Genomic DNA, 23,182 nt, shown 5'->3' on the forward strand with positions numbered 1-23,182 from the left:
CAACAGATTTCTTTATGAAGTTTTCTGTAGAATGTTTCAGCAAGATCTGGCTATACTGATAATGAACTTCGGGTTTTTTTCTTCGTTGTTTATGGCACCAGCAAATTTTACATACTCACTCCATATTTTTTGAATATTTAAGAGAAATCATGAAGTTTTATCATTGCTGCTTGACGTAGTAAACAAGTATACACTTTCAGAATTGTGGCAATTCATGTATTAGGAGAAGAATTAAGAGGAATAGTAACAGAACATGGCAGCAGTTTGTTCCTATAGGCCTAAGGTTAATGTTGTTTCTACTACTAAGACTGCTATTATTACAATTAATTTCAATTTTATTTGCTTTTTTCATTCTGAGGACACTCAGTTGATGGATCTTTTGTAGAAATTATAGTACAGATCCTTCATACATATACATAAATATTTATTTTTGCCATATTTTTATAAGAACTCATCAATATTTTCAAGCCTATAAACTTCATGTGAAAAAACCCATGACTTTAAATCCCAGCTGGGATAAATCACTTTCTGAAAGGTCGTACCAAATTTGTTGGCAAAGAAATGGTGTCAAAGTTCTCTGATTACGTTTAAAGAAAAGAGGTATTCTAAAGCTCGGCTGTCCAACCTTGGCAACTTTAAGACCTGTAGCTGGCTTGTCAAGTTAGTAACATGGTTGTTTAGTGAATAGGCTTCCCCATTGACTTTGCTTATGAGAAGATCACAACAGGTAATTACATGACTCTGGGGCACTGCAACTGTCATAAATATGACTCAGTAGCTAAGCATCTGAATTGTGATCACGTGACCGTGGGGATGCTGTAATGGTCATAAGCATGAAAAATGGTCATAAGTTACTTCTTTTCTCAGTATCATTGTAACTTTGAACGGTCACTAAATGTAGATAAACATCTTATATATGTTTCCAATAACTCATTTCAGTCTAATTTTAATATCTCTACAAATTTTTATATCATTTTTGACTGGCAGAAAATAATACAAAATTTAGGAAAGTAAAAACGTTGACATATAATTGCTTTTGGCTTCATAGATTCATTTGTAAAGTACAAAGTTATTAATATTTCTACTTATGATTTTTTTCATTGTATTGCTAATTTATAGCCTGGAATTCAAGTTGTCAACCCTTTCTCCTAATAGATCACTTATTTTTAACTTGATAGATAGAATATGATTCTCCCTTGCTGAAAATATTTCCTAAATCTGCTTCAGGATGAGGATTTCAATCAGTCAATTTTTGATATTTTTTTGTTATACATCTTCACTTGTACATGTTCAGAATAGAAAGAAATTATAATTTTTTTTTCATTTCCTTTCAAGGACCTCATTTTGTATTGTAAAGTACAGTTGAATTTAATTTTTACAGTGCTTTTTAGGCCCAGGTAGTTTTACTTCTCTTGGCATTGATTTGATAGATCTAATATTTATTAGGAGTATGTGATTCTACTTGTGTGACTATTTTATAGGGATCGTTGCATTAGTTCAGTTTGAACTGTTGATTAACACATTGAAACTGGAACAATTTCATTCATAATGATTCAGAGTATAAAAATGCACATGGGCATGTGCAAAGTAATCCATATCAAATCAACTCAATTTAAATCAGTTTGGATATACTGAATGTGAATTAACATTTATATTTAGAATAAGCATTTAAGTTGAAAAATTGATTCAGTATGGAGATTTAAGCTAATTTACTTTCAACTGAAACTCCAAATCAAATATTCACACACCCCTAACAATTATGTTGTTCAGGGAAGCATTTGACAGTTTCTGTAGCCACTGACACATATATCAATAGAATTAGAAAACTGCAGGAATGAATTTCCCTGCTGCTTTTACAAATGAACCCACCTCCCAAAAGGCACTTATATAAAAATTCTAAAAGTGTTAAGTATCAAGTCAACCCTGGCTCAACTAAAAAACCTATTTAGGGTCAGACATTGTTACCATTTAAATGGAGGCCATCAGAAAGTCTTATGATTATAGCCTTAATAAGACTATACAAGAAGCATTCCAGAAGAAGACACTGGCAAGTCACCTGCCAAATAATAATAATAATAATAATAATAATAATAATAATAATAATAATAATAATAATAATAATAACAACAACAACAACAACAACAACAACAACAACAACAACACACATGTCTATAAAGTCAGGGCCAAGCCTGACTCAATGGAGATTTTAAGTTTTAAGGTCATTTTTGCTCAGTTTTCCCCAACCATGGCATCCTCTAGATATGTAGATTGAATTCTCAGAATTTGGGCAATGCCTATGATGGCCAAGAAATTCGCAAATATAAAGAGGATTTAACTTCAAAAAGGCTACCCTTGCTGATAGAGTATAAGACTGATTCTTCTCATGGGCTTATATTTCCATTGGGCATTTTGTCCCAAAAATACTATTAGACTGGTGAAGGTCTCCAATTACTCAAAGTGATGGAGAATTAAAGAATCTAAAGAAAACTCTAAAATATTGTTTTTGCTTCTTAGAAATTCCTTTCCCAATCCTGGTTGCAGTAGATATTTCCATATTTCTAAATTAAAAGTCATTCGGTGCTTTTGTCCTGCACAATATGATGGCTAAAAGGAACCTGGGCATTCAGAAGCAGAAGAATAGAGGTGCCTCCTTTTTTGAAAGTGGAGGGAGAAAGAACATTTTTAAAACAGCTATAATAAAATTTGAATGTGAAGTGGGTGGGTGGGTGAGATAAATTATGCCCTTTAGAAAATGTGATTTAAACCTCAGAAATATAATAGGATAAGAAGCACTATCCATGCAGATTGGGATTTTTAAATTATGATCAATGTTTAATTATGTTCAGATACTCTTTAAACTTCTAGCTCAATAAACTATTTCTGTAGTATCATAGTGCTATAGTATCATAGTAGTGATAGCATTGTAAACATGTGCTTGAAAATTTAGATCCAGTGTTATGAATCATATTCAGTTCTGTAATACATTTCTCCCAATATATACATCTCCCAATCCATTTTCCTTAACAAACACATCTTTATGCTGTCATTTTTCATTTGCTGCTTGCATGCAGTTTCCCATAAATATATTACTGTGTATGGATTTTGATCCAAAAACTGCATCATAAAATTAAGGAGCAACCAAAGAATATCTATGTACATTCTTGTATTAATTCCAAAATAAGAACTACAGCACTTTGCAATAAATTTCTCCTTATTTAATACCTCATTTGAACAGTATGTGAAGTTCTTCCAAAATAAATGCAGAAGAGATGTTATGTCAAGAAAAAAAATGCTTGAAAATCTCAACATTCATAAATTAGGTATTTGATTTTTCCCCATTTTTAGGCAACTCTGTTTGAAGTGCTGATATGTGCTGAAAATAAAATATAATTATTTTACATTTTTGATTGATAATATATCAAAAAATCTGACTATTACTAATTACCATTACTATGTATTTAACTGAGTTTATAACTAACAAGAAGAAAAATAAAGAAAAGCCAACAGACTTATGATAAAAAAAATTCTGTCATGGTCAGGGTAAAATTTTAAAGTATTAAATGACAGGACAGCAACATTTCTTATCATAATTTTATATAAGTCTGCTTTATATCATAGTGACCTAGGAATAATGGGTATCTACTACAAAATACCTGAAGAAAGCAAGTTGAAGAAAACTAATTTATAAAAATAAAATCCTGCACATTCGTTATTTGCCATAAGATGGAGCCATTGATCCAAAACAGCTATTTGAAACTTCTTTTTTTTAAAAAAAATACATATATTTACCAATGCTTTCTGACACCTTTGGAAACCTATCAATGATCCATTTTATTTATTATAATTCTGAAGTGTTTCAAAAAGTAGTATAAAGCTTTTTCAATTATGGGTTAAATCTAAAACTAGTCAGATTCTAAGGAAACCTTTTCTAACACATTGCAACATCTCTGCAGAAAAATCTTTGTTCAGTTCTGGGTTGGAAATTTCTCGAAGTGAGAGATTCTGGCTACAATGACTCATGTGGCTTCATTGCCATATTGTTAGGTTTCTGCAATGCACTAACATGCCTTTGAACAGAAGTTACAGTCAGTTTGTAAAGCAATAGTCAACGTTATGACTGCGCTCATTGCTGGGATAACTTTACACCTATTTCATGGGCCCTGCTTACCATTGCTTACCAATACTGTAGGTTTTTGGATACAGTTTATGCTAATTAGATGGATGCTACTTTCAACTTATAAACTTATCTCTTGGCACATCTAAAAGGCAGACAGATGCTATAAGACTGCCTTAAATCAACCTGTTTGAGGACATCAGGAAGAGGCTGATGGTGATGTCCTAAGCTGGTAAGGTCAGTGGATGATATGCCAGAAAAACTCTTCTACATAGTGCTATCATTCTCCCTAAGATGCTAGAGTGGTCCACTTGTTGATGATCTTATAGAAATTAGTAAAAGCATCCCAGAGTGCCTTGAAACATTACCTGTTTTACCATTTGTGATTGATCCAGCATAATTGTCACTTATCTATTTCTATTTTTGTAATATGTCTTATGTTAGCATGGTGGTTATGCTTTTTGTTTGGTTGCTGTTATAAGTCACTGGGATTGTCTAAGGATTTGGGAGAGGATGATGATGATGATGATGATGATGATGTATCAGTGCCCATCATAATAAATCCACATCTTAGTATCTAGATTTCACATATGAAATTATTGATTACTACAAAACTGGTATAAATAAAAATGCTGGAGATTATACAATTTTTAGAAAAGAAAGCTAAAGTGGAAGGGAGCTCAAGCACATTACACTTTCAAGCTTAACTAAAAATCTACAAATGTGAAGTCCAGTTAGTAAAGTAGTAAAGCTGGTTTGTATGTGAATCGGTAACCCTGAATCCTTAACACTGGGCGAATGTATTAATTTCTAAGCACCGTATATACTTGAGTATAAGCCGAATTTTTCAGCCCACTTTTCGGGCTGAAAAAATCCACTTCGGCTTATACTCCAGTGAACAAAAAAAAAGAACTGTCCCTTCGTTCGGAACAGGCTGCTGAGAGAAGGGAGCGGCAGAGCCTTGCAGAGCTGGCGGCAGTCCAGCGTTGTTTCTCCCCCTCGTGCGTGCGTGTGTGTGTCAGACCCACGGGAATGGCTGGTAGGGAAGCGGCATTCCGGCATTCCCCCCTTCCTGTGTGTCGAGCCCACGGGGCTTGACACACAGAGAAACGCAAATGCCGGACTGCCGCCACCTTTACTAGCCATTCCTGCGGGTCTGACACACACACACACACACACACACACACACGCACGAGGGGGAGAAACAACGCTGGACTGCCGCCACCTCTGCCAGCCCTGCAAGCCTCTGCCGCCCCAGCGTTGGTGGTCGAGCTCTTCGGAGCTGGCACAGAATCTCCCGCAGGAGGAGGTCGCGGCAGGGAGGGGGGGAAGCCAGAGCATCCAGCGCATAACAAAGCCTCGGCCTTTTCACCTGTCCTCCTCCTCTTCCTCCTCCTCCTCCTCCTCAGGAGCAGCAAAAGCCACTGGACTCAGTCGCCAAATACCGACCACAATACATTTTGGGGGAGGGGATTGGAAAAGAAAGCAAAGAAGCGCCCGGCCGGCCAGGGCGCATCTGCTTTTGCCAGAGGACCGTCTGCGTCTTCCCAAGAGTCGCGCAGAAGCAACAAGTCGCGGCTCCCGACCGCTTGGCAAGCTGCGAAAAAGGACACCCGGGTCCGCGCCTGGGAGTCCCGGTGTACCCTAACTCCTCTCTGAGCCTCTGCCGCCCATTTCTGTCTGACACACACACACACACGCACGCACGAGGGGGAGAAACAACGCTCTGGGCGGCAGAGGCCTGGAGAAGTGGAGTTGCCGGTCCTCGTACTTTCTAAAAGCAGCGGGTGCAGATGCGCTGCTGAAATGTTCAAAATCCAACTTTTCTGCTTTTTGAAACGCACCACCGGCTGCTTCGTCCAGAAGCCCAGATTCGGGAGGGCTGCTTGGCTTCCACTTGAGCCCAGCTATGTCCGCGAGCTGCCCCCCCCCACTACCCCTAGACCTCAGCCTCGGTCCCCTGTCCGACCCGGAGGAGTATTTTTTTAAAAAAAACTTCCATCGGGATTTGTTCCTGGAGTTTAAATCCTTGCAGTCCGAAGCAAGAGAGAAAGCCGTGACCTCCTCCTGCGGGAGATTCTCTGCCGGCTCCGAAGAGCTCGACCACCAACGCCGGGGCGGCAGAGGCTTGCAGGGCTGGCAGAGGTGGCGGCAGTCCAGCGTTGTTTCTCCCCCTTGTGCGTGTGTGTGTGTGTGTGTGTGTGTGTGTGTGTGTCAGACCCGCAGGAATGGCTAGTAAAGGTGGCGGCAGTCGGCATTTGTGTTTCTCTGTGTGTCAAGCCCCGTGGGCCCGACACACAGGAGGGGGGGGAACGCCGCTTCCTTACCAGCCATTCCCGCGGGTCTGACACACGCACGCATGCATGAGGGGGGGAAACGCCGGACTGCCGCCACCTCTACCAGCCGTTCCCGCAGGTCTCACACACACACACACACACACACACACGCACGAGGAGGGAAACAACGCTTGACTGCCGCTTCCCTAGCAGACCTTCCCTGCGGGATGTGCTGCCAGGAAGCCTGGCAGCCTGATGAGCGGGCCCTGCGAACCGCGGCCGAGCCAGCTCCGGGATGCTGCCAGAGTCAACGAGCGGCTCGTCGTGGCACAGAATATAGATATGTTGCTAAGAAGGGGCCAAGCTTATACTTATACTCGGCTTATACTCGAGTCAATAACTTTTTCCAGTTTTTTGGGGTAAAATTAGGGGTCTCGGCTTATACTCGAGTCGGCTTATACTCAAGTATATACGGTATTTTTACCCCATCTAGAAATAGTGTATTTGAGTTATCATGAGAAATTTCAGTTGTTGGTTCATGTATGGCTATGACATTCAGACACGCAACTGGTTGTTTTAAGTTAAACTTGTAACTAACTCTATTTTTACTATTCTTAATGGATATTACAGGCCAACCACACAAAACATAGCAACTGTAATGTTAGATGTTCTTTTATTTCCTTTCATCCATTTCCTCCATAAACTAGTTAAAATATGAAAGTGTCTTTAACATTTTACATCTCATAATAGATTTTCAAAACAAATGTAAATCAAAAGAGGGATTAAATATTGCCTTCATACTTTGGATTTAAGGAAAGACATTAATAACACTTAAGTGAAATAAGGCCCTGTTCCACCAGTTTTTGATCCTATAACATGCTATGAGATAATTGAATATGCTATTTCGTAAGCTAATTCTTTCACTTACATAAAAATGTCATTGGATATGATCTCAATAATCATATAATAAAGCTAAGTATGTCTTCTTTTCCCCCCCTCCATGTTGTATACAAAGACTGATGCTTCTTCTCTGCAACTTCTGCAGATGCAAAACTTCAGCATATTGCAAATAGCCATTTTAAATTGGATATATATTTTATTAAGTGCCTATTCTATCTTTCTACCTATCTATCTACATCAATTCCCAACATTGCATCCCATTTTATAATATAGCTAATGTGGCTACATATCCAAAAAAATATATAGCAAAACACTAAAGAGCTATGCTTATGCTGTAATTTTATGGCATGAGTGTTCATTTCAAAATAAGGAATGGATATGGATGGCATACCATCATGGCAGGAAGAACATTTTCCAGTAGTTATTTTATATCAGGTTTGGGACAATATCACTTTGTCAGTATGCTAAACAGATCTCCTCCAGACTACTGTTTCTCCCCAGATTATCTAAATTGCTGTTCTCTTTCTCTTAAAGTAATAATTTTGGTGACATTCTAGCCTGCATAAGTTACAAGGAACTCTACCCTTTCAGTTTGTAAAATGAGACTATCACATCTGAAGCATAAAACAAAACCTGACTTCAAATAGAAAAAGAGCTCATTGGGATAAAAAGATTCTTGCCTAGTTCGTTTCCTGATGTGCTAATTTGAAGGGTTTAATGAAGAGCTTACAAAAGTTTTGAGGACCTGCAAAACATTCCAGTCAAAGCATTCTGTCACTATAGGTAGTCCTCAAATTATGACCACAGTCGGAACTAGAAATTTCATCACTAAATAGTGAGGTTTTTAAGTGAGTCACATTTGATTCTACATTTTTTGCTCTGCTCATTAAGTGAATCATGTAGTTGTTAAGTAAAGCTGGCTTCTGCCATTGAGTTTGCTTATTGGAAGGTCCCTGGGAAGATCACAAATGGTGATTATGTCATGCAGAGACACAGCAACTTCTGTAAATACATGCTAGCTGTCAGGCACATGAACTATTATCATGTGATTGCAGCAATGCTGTGATGGTCCTAACTGTGAGAGATCATCAGTCATTTTTTCAGTGCCATTCTAAGTTCAAATTAACATTAAGCAAATGGTCATAAGTTGAGGTGTGCTTGTATGTAGATTCATTCAAATTTTCAAAAGCTAGGACAGCATTGTATCTATATGAGATGGTGGCAAACAGACTTAAACTTGAGACACATTTGGGAAGAGAATAGTTGCTTTCTGTTATGAGCAGAGTCTCAAATGCACTATTTATCTACAACACATGAATATATTTATTGGGAGTAAATTACACTAGAGGGCAATATAACTGTAGAGTCAAAATGTGGGCTAACATATAGAAAGAATCATAAACCACCTAGAAAAAGCAGCTGAACAATTAGGTATGGTCTATAAGTCATATCAATGAATCACTGTGTTGAGAAAAAAAAAACCCAAATGCTTCTTGATAAAAAATGAATGAGATAACTTTTCTCTCTCTGTATGTAAAGATTGCTTTGATAAGCTAGAAAAAAGTTATCCCTAACAGCTTTTATCCAAAGAATTACATTTCCTTTAACATATAAATTTTCTCAAACAGTTTGAGGACCATACCAATTTGCATATTGCCACAGAGCAAAACCTGCCCAGTACCCAAATATTAAATAACATTGGACCCCCACTATTGAAGGAAAATACAAAACCATGTCCAAAGAACACACCAGTCTCCCAGGTATTCATCGTCCATGGAAATTCCATTAACATTTTAACAGGTTATTGTAAAGTCTTTGCTATTTTATAAAAACGGGATATTATGAACCAGTCCCAATATGATTATATGTAATTTAGGAGTTTCAAAGGAACAAAATTACTTCAGACAAATAGGAAACAAACTTTTTCTTAAATTGTATATTTTTAGTATGTATGTGCATAGATTTATGTGTGTATATACTGTATATATGCATACACACAGAATCATGATATACACACACATATACACACACACACACATCAATTTTATTTAATTATTCCTGCACTAAACTCAAAATGACAGAATACAAAGAGATTCAAGTTCAAACTGTGTATACAAAGTCACTGAGAAGTCTAGTACAAAATGGCATAGACAAGATGCTTAAAAGAAATATACATTATATAAAAGTCAAATTTATAAAATGCTGCTTTTCAGCAGGATTTTTCAGAAAAGAAAATTACTACGCAGGACCATTTTTTAAAACAAAACAAAAAGATATTCAACAAATACACAGAGTAAAAAAAGGATCCATATTCATATTACAGAATGGAGACAAATAAATGTTAAAGAGGAGACCATTGCAAAGAAAGCTTAATGCTAGAAATGATAAGGTTTCTTTGCTTATGAAAGGGACACACACACACACATATATCATAAAAACAGAAATCAAACCAAACACGCAGAAGAACAATTTACAATTACAGATGGTAGACAAACACAGAAGGGAGAACATTTGGCATGTGGCATCACAGGAAGTCATTCACGATTGGCTAACGATGGTACCTGGCTCGGTTGCAGTTCACTGGCTTGCCTGAGAGGAGGAACAGAGGGAGGAGGAACACCTGATGTGGAAGCAGATCTCCCTAATCTGCAGCTTGATTTCAGTTCTGGAAAGAAAATGGATGGATTAGAGAAGACTTCTACAGTCTCTTAAATTAAGAGACCAGTCTGAATAAACTGTAGCTCCAGGGCTTCATAGAACTCTTCAACCTTTTCATCATGGCTGCTGAAAATGAAGGCAATGTTTCCTGTCATTTCAAGTTGGAAAATCGGTAAAAATTCTAGCAGAAACTCTAAAATCAGCACCTCATGGATGTGTTTCTCTCCCAACACTAACTCGAGGAAGATTATATCTTTTAATAGTGTCTTGAAAACTATTTCATACATAAACAAAATATGTGTAGATTTGGTAGCTGTGAATGTTTGATGAAAACAAAGGATTGGTTGACCAAAAAAAATTAGAAGCTTTTTTCTACTATAATTTCCATTGTTTATGAAGATTCTCAGTCATCCAGGTCATAATTTTCTCAAAGGTGTTTTTTTCAAAATGCAACTCAGCCTGTTTTTTGAGTAAGAAGACATTCATCCAAAAAGCTGATGAAGCAAAACATATTCTTTTGCCTCAAAAAAACAGTCCAGTTGCCTCTTGAAACATAATTTCCATTGTTTTCCTTCATTCCAATATAATATGAAGTGGTCAACTTAGTACTTATCTCCTAATAGTTATAAATATCTGTAGATTTGGTAGCTGTGCATGCTTGCTGTTAGACCACCATCTTAGGCCATTGTGTATTGCTGAGCATAAAAACAAATCCTACAAATCCTTGCCTACCACAATTTCTGAGTTGTTTTCTTCCATTTCAGCCTTTTCAGCTGGGCATGCACATCCTCCTTAAAGATTATTATGTCTATAATAACAAAATCCTTTCATCTGACATCAAAGAAAGAGAGAAATGGTATTTGTTGCTTTTTACTTTCTAGGATGATATGTCTGTAAAAATGTCAAGTTATCTCATTCTTCTGTGAATGCTCCACTCTCTTATTTTTTTGCTTCCAAACTAATGGAAAAAATGTTTATTAGTATAAAATAATTTACAAGAAGATAGAGAACAAATGGAGATGTTTTATTTCTACCAACTCCACTTTTCATTTGAGAGACTATTGCTGCTGTTCACATGATGAATGTTATTATATTTATCCTGCATAACCTGGGAGCCTCCAGATAAGATCTACCATTGCTACTATTGGCCAACACAGCTGGAAACAACCAGGGTGGAGAAGGCTGTAAAGTGTATTCATTACTATGCAAAATTCAAAAACCTTACATATATGTAACTAGGAATGAAATGCTGAAATTTGCATTCCATCAATCTTCCATGTAATTTTTTTTTCTTCTGGTTTACTATTTCATTTAAGATAAGATAAGATAATCTTTATTGTCATTTTACTGTGGGCACAACGGCACACATCAAAAATGAAATTTAGTTGCCCGCTCTCAAAGTGAAACACATACATGACACAAACCTAAAACATACTATATACAGTACAACATATGCATAGACCCACTCCCCTACATATACTTAACAATAAAATATTAAATACTGTCCATCTTGAATATATAACGGAAGGAGGAAGCCTGAGCGTTCACAAGGTTTCAATGCTGTATGGAATGAAACTATGGTTGAATCTGGATGTTCTGCTACTATTTTCAGGATATTTGGACATTTATTTTGTTGTGTTTTTGAGGTCATTATATTATATTATTGTGTAGCGAGAGAGTGGTGGGGTTTCTTTTTTTCTGGCTGTCTCTCAAGCCCTCTGCAACTTCTTGGCCTCCTATACTTCCTCCCCCTAGAAACTCCCACACTTTTGATTTAATTGGTTTCCTAATAACTTGATTAGTTTACCAATTTAAGCAAAGTACTGCAGAATACTTGTAATCTAGATCCTGCAGTGCATCTGTCTTATATGCTGGCCACAAATTATAAACAAGATGTATTTTGTGAAAATTGGAATGTTGCTTATATTTAAAAAGAGCTAAGAGCCTAATTTAAACCTATAGAAGTTTCAGAGTTCAAACTGTCATACTATATGTTGCCAGTTTCTGAAACTAAATAATAACATCTAGACCAAGGGTGGGCAGCTTGCAGCCCATGGGCCAGTTATAGCATCCAATGTCCTTTTTTTGCAGACCTTGTAGCACTTTAGAGACAGTTGGAGTGGTTGACACCAAAGATATTGATTCTTTGGGAGAAGTGAATTATTGAAGAGATGAAGTCCTAATTCTTGGGGTTTAGAGTGGTGTATTGGTATAGCAGTTAAGGCATCAGGCTAGAAACTGGATGACTGTGTTTTCTTCCCTTGCCTTAGGCACAAACCCAGCTGGGCAAGACACTCCCTCTGAGCCTTAAGAAGGAGACAATTGCAAACCACTTCTTAAAAGCCTTGCCAATAAAACTTGTCCATGCAGTCTCCAAGGATCAGAATTTGGAAGGGGGGGGGAGAATAGTAAATACACATTTTCTTTAAACTCTTCACCATTACCACCATTCAAATGCATTTTCCTGTTTTTGCATGTTTCAGAAGATAAAATCCATTCAAACAAACCACAACAATCATGCCATCACAATACTACACATTATATATGCACATTTCCAACATGAATTTTTTAAAAAAATGTAATATCCCTCCTTTCCCTTCCAGAGACACATCATACTAATTCATTTTGACACAGGAAACATCCCACAGACACGAAACAGGTAGGTCCTTGTAGTTCAGATCACTGGGAAAATTCATAGAGTCGCAAACTTCATATTGCAATTATTTTAATTAATATTGCAAATAATATCTTGCAGGCAAAAATAGTTAATGGGATTTCCTTTTAAGAAAAAAAGAACCCTACAACATTTTTTTAGCTTAGGACTTAGCTTGTAAGATGTTCAAATCATAGTAGTATTAATGATAGTAGTTATAGTGAAAATAACTGAGCAATGATGTAGGCAATCAAATAGACTACATTTTAGGAATATTTTCTTAACTGCCAAGAAAAACGTGTAGCATTCTTTAAAATAAATATTTACAATATTTATGCACTTAGGCACTTATTTTGAAACTTTTTCTACACTTGCTCCTTCAATTTTCAACTGACTCTTTTATCCAATATACAGTATGGAACAGGTCAGACATGCCATTTTTATATGATGGGATATGAGGCCCTGACTTTCTATATAGTAACACAGAAGTTAGAATCCATCCCAGTTGATATAAAGATGCAAACTTCTCCACAACTGCAATCAGAATTATTAATTTTTTGGAAATACTCCTTGCACATCATTTATATTTTATATATTTGATTCAGCAACATTGAACAACACACATACTGGGATTATGTACATACACATTTTTGTAAACAGGGATAGTGAGGGTATAATCCTGTATATTCATCTATTAAATATTTGGAAATGAATTAAAACCACATTTCAAAGAAGAAATGGGAAAGAGAGAAGAGCAGCCTTTTCCATAATTTTATCATAATATCTAAGTTTAAGAATCAGATAGAATGGGTCCCTCATTTTTTTCTGGTTTGCTAAATGATTTGGCAAGCATTGTATCTGAAATATTAAGTTATTAAAAGCATTCAGAGAGAGGGAACATAATATTTGAAGTATTTGAAAATGAGATGCAGTGCATGCTTCCAACAGCAGATGGCAAAGCAAAATATCATGTCCTAGAAGCTATAGGCTTGTAGAAAATGTTCTTCAAAATATCCACCATTAAGCTCAGTAAAGAATTCCATTTTGTGATCCCCTTGTGGTCTTCACTGAAAAAGCAACAGCATATTCTTAAGGTGGTGGCATGTATTAAAAAAATCACTGAAATCTGTTTCCTGGTGGAAGATGTCTTAAAACCATCAGAGAAGAAGCATCCTTGCAACATTATTGAAGAGCTACAAAATACAAGAATGAACGCACCAGTCAAAGGCAGCAATATATTTGCAGATTCAGTAGGGAATTAGTTTGCTCTCAGTGGTACAGTATTGTAGTATGTCACTTATAGTGAGAAAGACCTAAGTGGTCAACATCACTTAGTAGCAACAGTGAATTCTACAACAGAAAGACAAAATCCAGAGCACAACTGTTCTTTAGGATGGATGAGGACTTGGAGGAGAGAACGGCTTGTTGCTTTCTATTTTAATTGTAGTGGAAAAATGAAAACTACCATGCATTTCCTTTATCTCACTGTGCAAAACCAGTCTCAGCTGAGTACCATTCAGTTGTTAGCTGGCTCCATTGCTGAGATCATTCTACTCTATTCATCCTTATAGCAAGCAAGGACAATTTTTATAAAGAAGTACTTGATTTGGCAAGTAAAAGAGAAGTCAACTACTATATTTTTAAAAAATTGTCTCCAGATTGCTAATCTGCTTTTTATACTTCTAATCTTTAGTTCAAATTCCACATGAAGAAAATTGAAACTGTATTTCCTATGGATGTATGTAGGTAACAAAGCTCTACAGTGTTATAGTTGCAAAGAGAATATGGCACCTGTTAATACCCCAATCTGTTTTTTTTCTTACAATTCTGCTGCAGCTGGATAGCTTGGGATCCAAGAAAAGATACAGCAACTTTAACCATTGTCAGCAGGTGGTCTATTAGTACCCCCATGCACATGCCATTTCCCCCTCCTTTAAATCTGAAGCAATGTAAACTTGATAGATAGCATTAGTTTTATTCAGCTCCTTCTGTTTCACAAAGCATGATCGTAGAATTGGGTCTTGACTAGGTAATTTCAGTTCAATATCTAGGTTACCTTTGAGGTTGAACTAAAAGTTGAAGCTGGTCCAAATTGTCATGGCTAGGTTGCTGCTAATTTGCTAAGTTCAAAGTGCTTGTAATGACATACAATGCCTTCTATTGTTTGTATAATGTGTACTCCCTTTTGTACCTGCCTAGCAATTAAAATCTACTGGGGATATCTTCCTGAGGCTTCTTTATATACCAGCAATGTACTATCTAGCAACCCATAAGAGATTATTCTGGTTGTAAAATTCCCTCCTGCTCAAAGAACACTTGATTAGTGCTGAGAATGTTAATCTGTACACTAGACTTTTTGTTAAAGTGGAACTCCAATGTCCTAACTCTTAAACTTTCATTTCATTTTTTAGATATTTTTATTGCATTTGTAAACGTTCAATTATATTTAGTTTATTGTAACTAATTTAAATTATTTCCCAACTGGGGATCTATTTTGTAACATTAAAGCGGATGAAAAATATTAAAGAAAAAAATTCATTTTAATTTTTCCAAGATCTTCTCCACTAACAAAATGACAAAATGCATATGCACATAGAATACATAGTTATAGTTAGTATTTCATACTTTTTAACCTAACCTAATGAGAAGACTTATTACAAAATAAATAGTTATCATGGTGTCAGAGGTGCTATTTTTGAGGAATATAATGGGTAAGTAATGTGCTATCCAAATCCATTTTATTGAAACTCATTTTGTTAATAATCTCAGTTCATTAATAGACTATTTTTTTTCTTTCATAGATTTGGATTCAAGCGAGTTTTGGGAAGGAAGGAAGGAAGGAAGGAAGGAAGGAAGGAAGGAAGGGAGGGAGGGAGGGAGGGAGGGAGGGAGGGAGGGAAGATATGTGCGCACACATTTGTTCACATTAGCAAGTGAAACTGCTTTATGTGGGTGTTTTTATATGTTTGCTTTCATTCAAGTTTAGCACTACCAGTCCAGACATAAGTGTAGTTCAAGCCATCATATACCCCAACATATTAAGTCTTTTCAGTCTATTAACTAGTAGGCTAATAACAACATATTTGGAAAGTGCAATTGCTTTTTAAAATTTAGGGCAACACGCATTCACTCTTTTTTCCATTTTTAATGTTAATGAGTTGGCTGAGTAGTGATAGTGACTGATTCAATTTTATCAAATAATATAGACCATTTCTTGCTCTCCTGAAGATATTTCAGATTTCAAATTTCATTTCACTCAGCCAATATGACCAGTGGTAAAGGTAATAGATTATTATATCATATATAATATATATTACATTGTAATATAATACGAGAGAGATAATCATATAACTAAATAATAAGATACCACAATGCAAAACCTTCAGAATGCATTCAGTCTTTAAGATGAAGCATTCCAGCCACTGGAGAAGATGATAAGGAAGGAAGAAAATTATGGAGATGGCCCTGAGAGGTGAGTTCAGAAATCATTATATGTATAAAAAAGGTGGAAGCATTTCAGTTTTTTTTAAAAAAAAAATCATATTAGAAAATCATAGTAAAATCATATCTTAGAATATCATAGTAGTAGTAAATTAACTGATCATCAGTTAAAATAATAGTGCAATACTATAACCTGTACTTGTGCAATACTACTTGTAAAACTAATCAAAATTTCACAAGAGTATACAAGAATGCATACATAAAAAAATCTTATAAGAAATTAAAAAATGGAGAAGAACTAAAATAGAATGCAATTAGACAAATATTTCCATATTCTTATTTGAAATATAATTTTGGCCAAAGAAAGATAATTATCACCGGCTTACATTTAGTTGAAGTACCATCCATGTTGAAGCAATCTTAATTTTGGAGAACTGCAAAAAGCTTTTCACTAGAAATTCATAGCGCTATTTATTGTACTGCTGTGCTGATGGGTCTAACTATACCTACCTGAATTATTATTTCCTGCCAACATAGTTGGACTAACAGAAGACCTTCCTAGTCGGCTAGACACAAGTGATGGTCCTGGTGTTCCATCCCATTCCTGAGCTTTTATTGGCTCTCTGGAAGATGACCCATGATGACCTCCTTTTTCTTTGTTTTCCAGCTTTGGTAATGGTTCAGTACTGTGACTTCTGATCTTTAGTTCCTCTAATGGTTCTGCAAAATAGGCAAAGTTCATAATCCATTAAAAAGTGCAAATTAATTGCATCCATACACTACTTTTTCCCAGGTCAGTAAGCTACTGCCTGAGCTCTACTGTACTGTACTGTACTTGTACAAAAGACCATAATAAGGAAAAATGTAAACAAATTAATCAAGAATTATAGCTGCTTCATACTAAAAAGGTAAAGGTAAAGGTTCCCCCGCACATGCGTGCTAGTCGTTTCCGACTCTAGGGGCCGGTGCTCATCTCCGTTTCAAAGCCGAAGAGCCAGCGCTTGTCCGAGGACGTCTCCGTGGTCATGTGGCCGGCATGACTAGACGCCAAAGGCGCACGGAACGCTGTTACCTTCGCACCGTAGTGGTCCCTATTTTTCTACTTGCATTTTTAGGTGCTTTCGAACTGCTAGGTTGGCAGAAGCTTGTGACCTATTTGGATGGAAAGACTGCAGGTAAAGTTATAATTTAAGGTATGTTTGAATATTTCATGAAATCATCTTGTAAGTATAACTCTTATGTATATTTTCTCATTGATATATAAAATTCAAGCTGAGGTCAATTCTGGATAGCATTTCCATGCCACCTGCTGTGAATATCTTCAGAATAATTTTTATTACAGAAGATGTTTAGGTGAAGCACAATAAATATTAATTACATTGTATTAAGCTTATCTCAAAAACCACAAGATGTCTCACCACTGGGAAGACTGAGTCACGAAAAGAATCAAATATTGGAAGAAATGGGACCATGAGGAAAATTCTACAGTGATCAGGTTTTCAAATTGCTACTGATACACTGTTGGAAACAGTCTCCTTTTTATGTCTGCTATCCACATTGACAGTAAGGATGAAAAACAGCATGTAGTTCAGATGCAACTCTGATTAAACATAACCACCAAAATAAAAGAACTGAAATGTTGCTGACTTAGTTGAGATTATACTTAGATTAATAATTTTAAATTGTGATCTAACAGCCTCAAATATTCTTTACCTCTATTTCCCTTATAGACTGATGCAAAATCCAATATTGTTTGACATTCTTCTCATGTTTGGAAGATCTAGTAACAATGATTGATGAATCCTGTCTTTATAGAAATTCCTATAAATCAAAGGAAGATAACTATGTTCTTAAACCACAGCCTTATGAAAAAAATTAAAAGCATTCAATGTGGAAAAAACACTTTAGATAGATGGAGTAGCACCATTATATAAGTCAAAGCTCATGGGGCTTATGTTTTTCAGTACACCACCACAGAACAAGTTGTCAAAGTAGGATGCATTTTTTTCCATCTCTCAGCTCTTCCATGTGAAGTTTCTCATAATACAAACATAGTAAAATATAATTGTAATGAAGAACTGATACCAGTTATAAGTAAAAGGGATGAGTGGATACAAGAAAGGTAGAGAAGTATGTGTTGTGATTCAGCGTCAGCCTGTACTGCAGTGACTCCAAGAACATCGGCTGTATGTCAAATTGGAGAAGTGCAAGTTCTACTGGGTGACCATCGATTTTCTGGGTCACCGCATTTCTCCTGAGGGCATCGCCATGGAGCCGAGTAAGGTCAAGTCTTTGCAGAGTTGGCAACCCCCACATCATGTGAAGGAAGTTCACTTCTTGGGTTCACTTCTTGGGTTTGCCAATTATTATTGGGCTTTCATCCCTGGGTTTGCTACCCTGACAGCCCCCGTCACTTGGCTCCTGCAGAAGAAGACTCGGTTTCAGTGGGATGCTCCAGAACAATGGGCTTTCCAGGCTTTGAAGGAAGCCTTCATGAAGGAGCCCATCTTGAAGCATCCTGACCCACAACAGCCATTTGTCATGGAGGCGGATGCCTCCGACATTGCCATTGGGACGGTGTTACTCCAGGCAACAACGCCCGGTGATACCCTCTTCCCTTGTGCATACCATTTGCGGAAACTGAATCCGTCAGAGCGCAACTATACCATCTGGGAGAAGGAGCTTCTGGCCATCAAAGTGGAGTTCGAGGCCTGGAGGCATCATCTGGAGGGTGCGTGGCATCAAAGCGAGGTCCAGACGGACCATAAGAATTTGGAATGCCTGCAGACTGCTCGGAAATTGAACCAATGCCAGATTCGGTGGTCTCTTTTCTTTGCGAGGTTCAATTTCCGAGTCAAGTACATACCCAGCGGTCGCAATCAAAGAACGGATGCTCTGTCCAGGAAGCCCGAATATTCCCAAGCAGAAGATAAGCTTCTGCCCAGGACAGTGCTTCCCATTGAGTCTTTTGCTGCAGTGCAGGAGCCGATAGATATACGGGCTCAGATCCGGGAGGCACAGCAGCAGGATGTGTGGTTGGCTCAGTGGAAGGAGGAGGTGGGGCCAGATTCTCCATGGATGGTCATGGATTTTATCATGACTGGCTCTATGTTCTGGGAGGGCCACTCAGGGGACTCAACCTCAGCCAGTGTCACGATAACCCAGCGGCAGAGCATTTTGGCCTGTTCAAGACCCTGAACCTGGTCTCCTGTACCTTCTGGTGGCCCTGAGTCCAACACAATGTCCAGGCCTATGTCACTTCCTGCATCCCATGTAGGCAGGCCAAGTCAGTGATGGGCCCGACCCGGATTACTGCAGCCCTTGCCGACACCTAAAAGACCCTGGGGGGCTGTGTCCATGGACTTTCTGATGGATTTACCCCCGTCTTCTAGTTTTATGATGGTGTTTGTGGTGGTGGAAATGCTGATCAAGATGGCACATTTCATCCCATGTCATGGTTTACCATCAGCCCACACCACTAGTTGTATGTTCATTCAGCAGGTGTTTCAGCTGCACGGCCTCCCTGATAGAGTCGTATCTGATAGAGGGGCCCAGTTTACAGCCCGTTTCTGGCAGGAGTTGATGCATGCATTGGATGTAAAGATTTGCCTCTCGTCCACACAGCATCCTCAAACTGATGGGGGGACATAGAAGGTCATCGGTATTCTAGACCAATATCTGTGCTACTATGTTAATCATCAGCAAAACAATTGGGTGGACTATCTGGCCACAGCTGAGTTTGCATTCAACAACTCTCAGCACACCTCCACACAGATGACACCATTCTTGGCCAATGTGGGATATCACCCTCATTTTTTCCCCTTTCCCCGTTAGACTCACTGGAGCCAGCAGTGAACAACTACATGGCAGAGTTACAGCCGATCCATCGATTGGTGCAGTGACAGTTAGAGAAGGCCAAGGCCGATTACAAAAGATTTGCTGATCGGTGGAGGTGGGATACACCTCTACTATCGGTGGGAGATTGGGTCTGGCTGTCCACCAGTAACCTACCATCAATCAGGCCAGCTAAGATGTTAGACCACCAATATTTAGGACCGTTCCAAATCAAGGCTGTCATCAGTCCGGTCGCCTATCGCTTAACTCTGTCATGTTCCCTGCATGTGCATCTTCCATCGGTCTCTTTTGGTCCCCGAGCAACCGGTGTGTCCACTCCGCCAAGCAGAATCTCCCCCACCTGAACATTGTGATGAAGACAGTGCCCCCGAGTATGAGGTCACCAGCATCAGGGACTCCCGTTGGCTGAAAGGTCATTTCCAGTACCTGATCGAATGGAAAGGCTATGGACCAGAGGAGTTCACCTGGGAAGATGCGACCACCATTCATGTTCCTGCTTTGGTGTCTGCCTTCCATGAACAATTTCCATCCTGACCGCATCTGGATTGGCAGACCCAGGGGAAGGGCCCTGTGGTGCGGGATAGTGTTGTGATTCAGTGTCAGCCTGTGGTTCCGGCAGCTGGGTCAGATGATTCTGAAGAGGAGGAGGAGGAGGGGTTTGGAGAGCCTTTGGTGTCAGAGGGAGGTTCTGATACACTGCAGAACTCTCAACCTGGCCCCTCCCATCTTGTTCCTCCTCAGACTCAGCCATGTGAGCACGAGGGATTGGAAGAAGATCATCCATAGCTGGCTCTGTTCAGGGATGCTAGGAGCAGGAGGGAATCTAGCAGAGCAGAACAGAGGAAGGCAATGAGGCAACTCGGGAGAAGGCAATGAGAAGCCATGCCTTGGGACTGCTGATAAAAGGGGAAGATGTGGGAGGTGCTGGTTGCTGAAGGCAACCGTTTGAAGATCTTCTGCTAGAGTCCTGGTCTGTTATTCTTGTTAATTCTTGTTTGAACTTTTGATTTAACTCTTGAACTTTTCATTTAACTTTTGTTTGAACTCTTTGTAAATAAACGTGGTTGGGTTTTTTCCAACCTGTTGACTATAAAAAGGGGTTGTCCCTGATATTCAAACAGGGCCGGTCGTAGGCTGGAACAGAACAGTATGGCTCAGAATGGAAGCTGGGATTCTCAGGAATCAATAGAGATATATTTATGTGAAATCTGTGATACCCAGGTTAAGAATGTTTGGTTCAATGATTCTATTCCAAACAATACTAGCTACAAATTCAGAACACTGGCATAGTTTCTCTCCAACTCTTTGGATAAAATATTGCAAAAACTATTAACAGTATTAATCAATTCTGTTCATTTAAGTCATTGCTGTGCAGACATGCAGTTTGCCACCAACAGGACATTTAATATATTTTCATGATAAAATTCCCTCCTTGGTTTATTTAAAAACTAATGAAGCTATAAGAAAAAAAGCAGCCTGAATGGATCTGTAGTCCACCAAAGTTTATTTTTTTACCCACATAATATTGTGCAAAATAGTATACAAAACATTGTGCAACAAAATTGTGCAAAAACATAGCTTTAAAATCACTGATATGTTTCTAAGACTTAAAAAAAAACCTGAGGGGGACATAAAATAGGGAAAATCATGTAGAGAATATTGTTGTCTGTATGCATACTGGTGAATTTGTTTATTGATTTAATATTCTTTGATGAATGTGAAAAGATAATTTATTGTGCCCAAAGTTTGACATCTCTTGCTTCATCTAAATCCATATTTGTGATTTTTCTCCTGTGGCCCTATTGTTTTTAGTTTTACAAATTAAATTTGATCATGTTTAACTGAGATGGAGCAGAAAGCAATTAATAACAGAGTACATCCATCCACATTCAGGACTTATCTCCCTATACTTTTTCATATTTATCAGTTGTATTCCAGAACGAGAATAACTAAAGTTATTTGAGAATACTTGTTCATGAAACACAAATCAATATTTCAGTTTCCATCCATGACAATGCATCCATGTGTTACAGAATTTTTACAAATTCCAATGAAAGAAAAAACTGAAATAGAAAAAAGATGAAATAAAATTAAATGAAATGAAGACCGCACCTCGATTGACTGTTAAAACTCAGAAATGGGACATTTTACTTTCACTTGGCTATAACGAATGAAAGCCTTTGAAGTTTGTGTAAAGTAGGAATTCCATAGTGTGGTTCCATCAGGCATCACTGCCTTCCCAAGATGTTGTTGCTGCTGCTATTGTGGCCCCTTATGTAATGGAACTCTGTATCTGGAGAATTATATGACCTCTCTCATTTCCAACAGTCTATTCAGCAGGAAAAACAAGTCTGCAAGGATGTACATCTTGTCTTATTTTATTATATGCATCCCAGATTTTACAGTACATATTAGGGCAAGTTATGAAAATTGCAAACCAATGAACAAACAAGCAAAGTTTAAGTATAAAACTAAATCTATGCCTAAAGCAGTTTTTACAATTATAAGTCCTTATTTATGGGCAGAGAAAAGGAGAAGAAAAACAAACCCACATTTTTTTCTAGGTAGACACAATACTAATGTAGATTTACTTCCCTGCACTTTTTTACTGCTAAGTGGTAACAGTGTTGAAAACCTGAATTCCCCATTGCTATGGGAAAATTATGATTCAACACAAAAGGAAAAGAGAAAAATGAAGACCATTTAGAGAAAATTCTGCAAAACAGGCTTATTTTTTGACCCAAGTAGTATAGAAAAGTTAAAATATCAGACTTTTTTGGCAAAATGTCTCCTAGTGAATTTTGACTTAACTCTGTACAATAACAGCAGGCAGATACATCAGAGCTGTGGAAATGCTTTATCTAAAATTCTTAAAATGAATATACTCTACCTGTTTGATCTGGCACAAGCTTTCCAAGAAATTATTAACTGATATAATGTTATTGTTATAATTCTGAGTGACAAACTGCAGAACAGGTTTTTAGCAAGCAAACGAGGTATAATTGAAGTATCTCTAAATGAGGACAATTCTCAGCTAGTCTTCTCTAAATAATCCACAATGCATCAGAAAACAGCCCTTGTATTATTCATTCATATTTCCCTGCTGTCTGTTATAAATCCATAAATATTAACACTCATTTTAGCAGAAAGCACTATTTTATGTGAAATTATATGAAGGCCAGTGTTTTTAGGTGTAGTTCCAAGCAATGCTGCTTCATAACAAGGTCAGCATTTTTGAGGGTTCAGACTATCAGGGTGACTAATTGTTTAGCTTTACAAACTATA

General features: G+C 37.7%; 1 protein-coding gene across 1 annotated transcript in view; it reads right to left on the reverse strand.

The window, feature by feature from the left end:
* Positions 1–23,182, reverse strand: part of NYAP2 (neuronal tyrosine-phosphorylated phosphoinositide-3-kinase adaptor 2) — a gene marked incomplete at its 3' end in the record, with an annotated part of 137,222 nt that overhangs the window by 14,764 nt on the left and 99,276 nt on the right. Inside the window, exons 4-5 of the mRNA XM_081328287.1 lie at positions 16,553–16,762; positions 9,852–9,955 (exon numbers count right to left, since the gene is read on the reverse strand). Coding sequence (XP_081184413.1) covers positions 9,852–9,955; positions 16,553–16,762 — 314 coding nt within the window. The remainder of the gene's footprint in view (positions 1–9,851; positions 9,956–16,552; positions 16,763–23,182) is intronic.

The sequence above is a fragment of the Vipera berus genome, assembly GCF_964194415.1.
Source record: "Vipera berus genome assembly, chromosome: 5".
Classification (NCBI taxonomy): Eukaryota; Metazoa; Chordata; class Lepidosauria; order Squamata; family Viperidae; genus Vipera; species Vipera berus.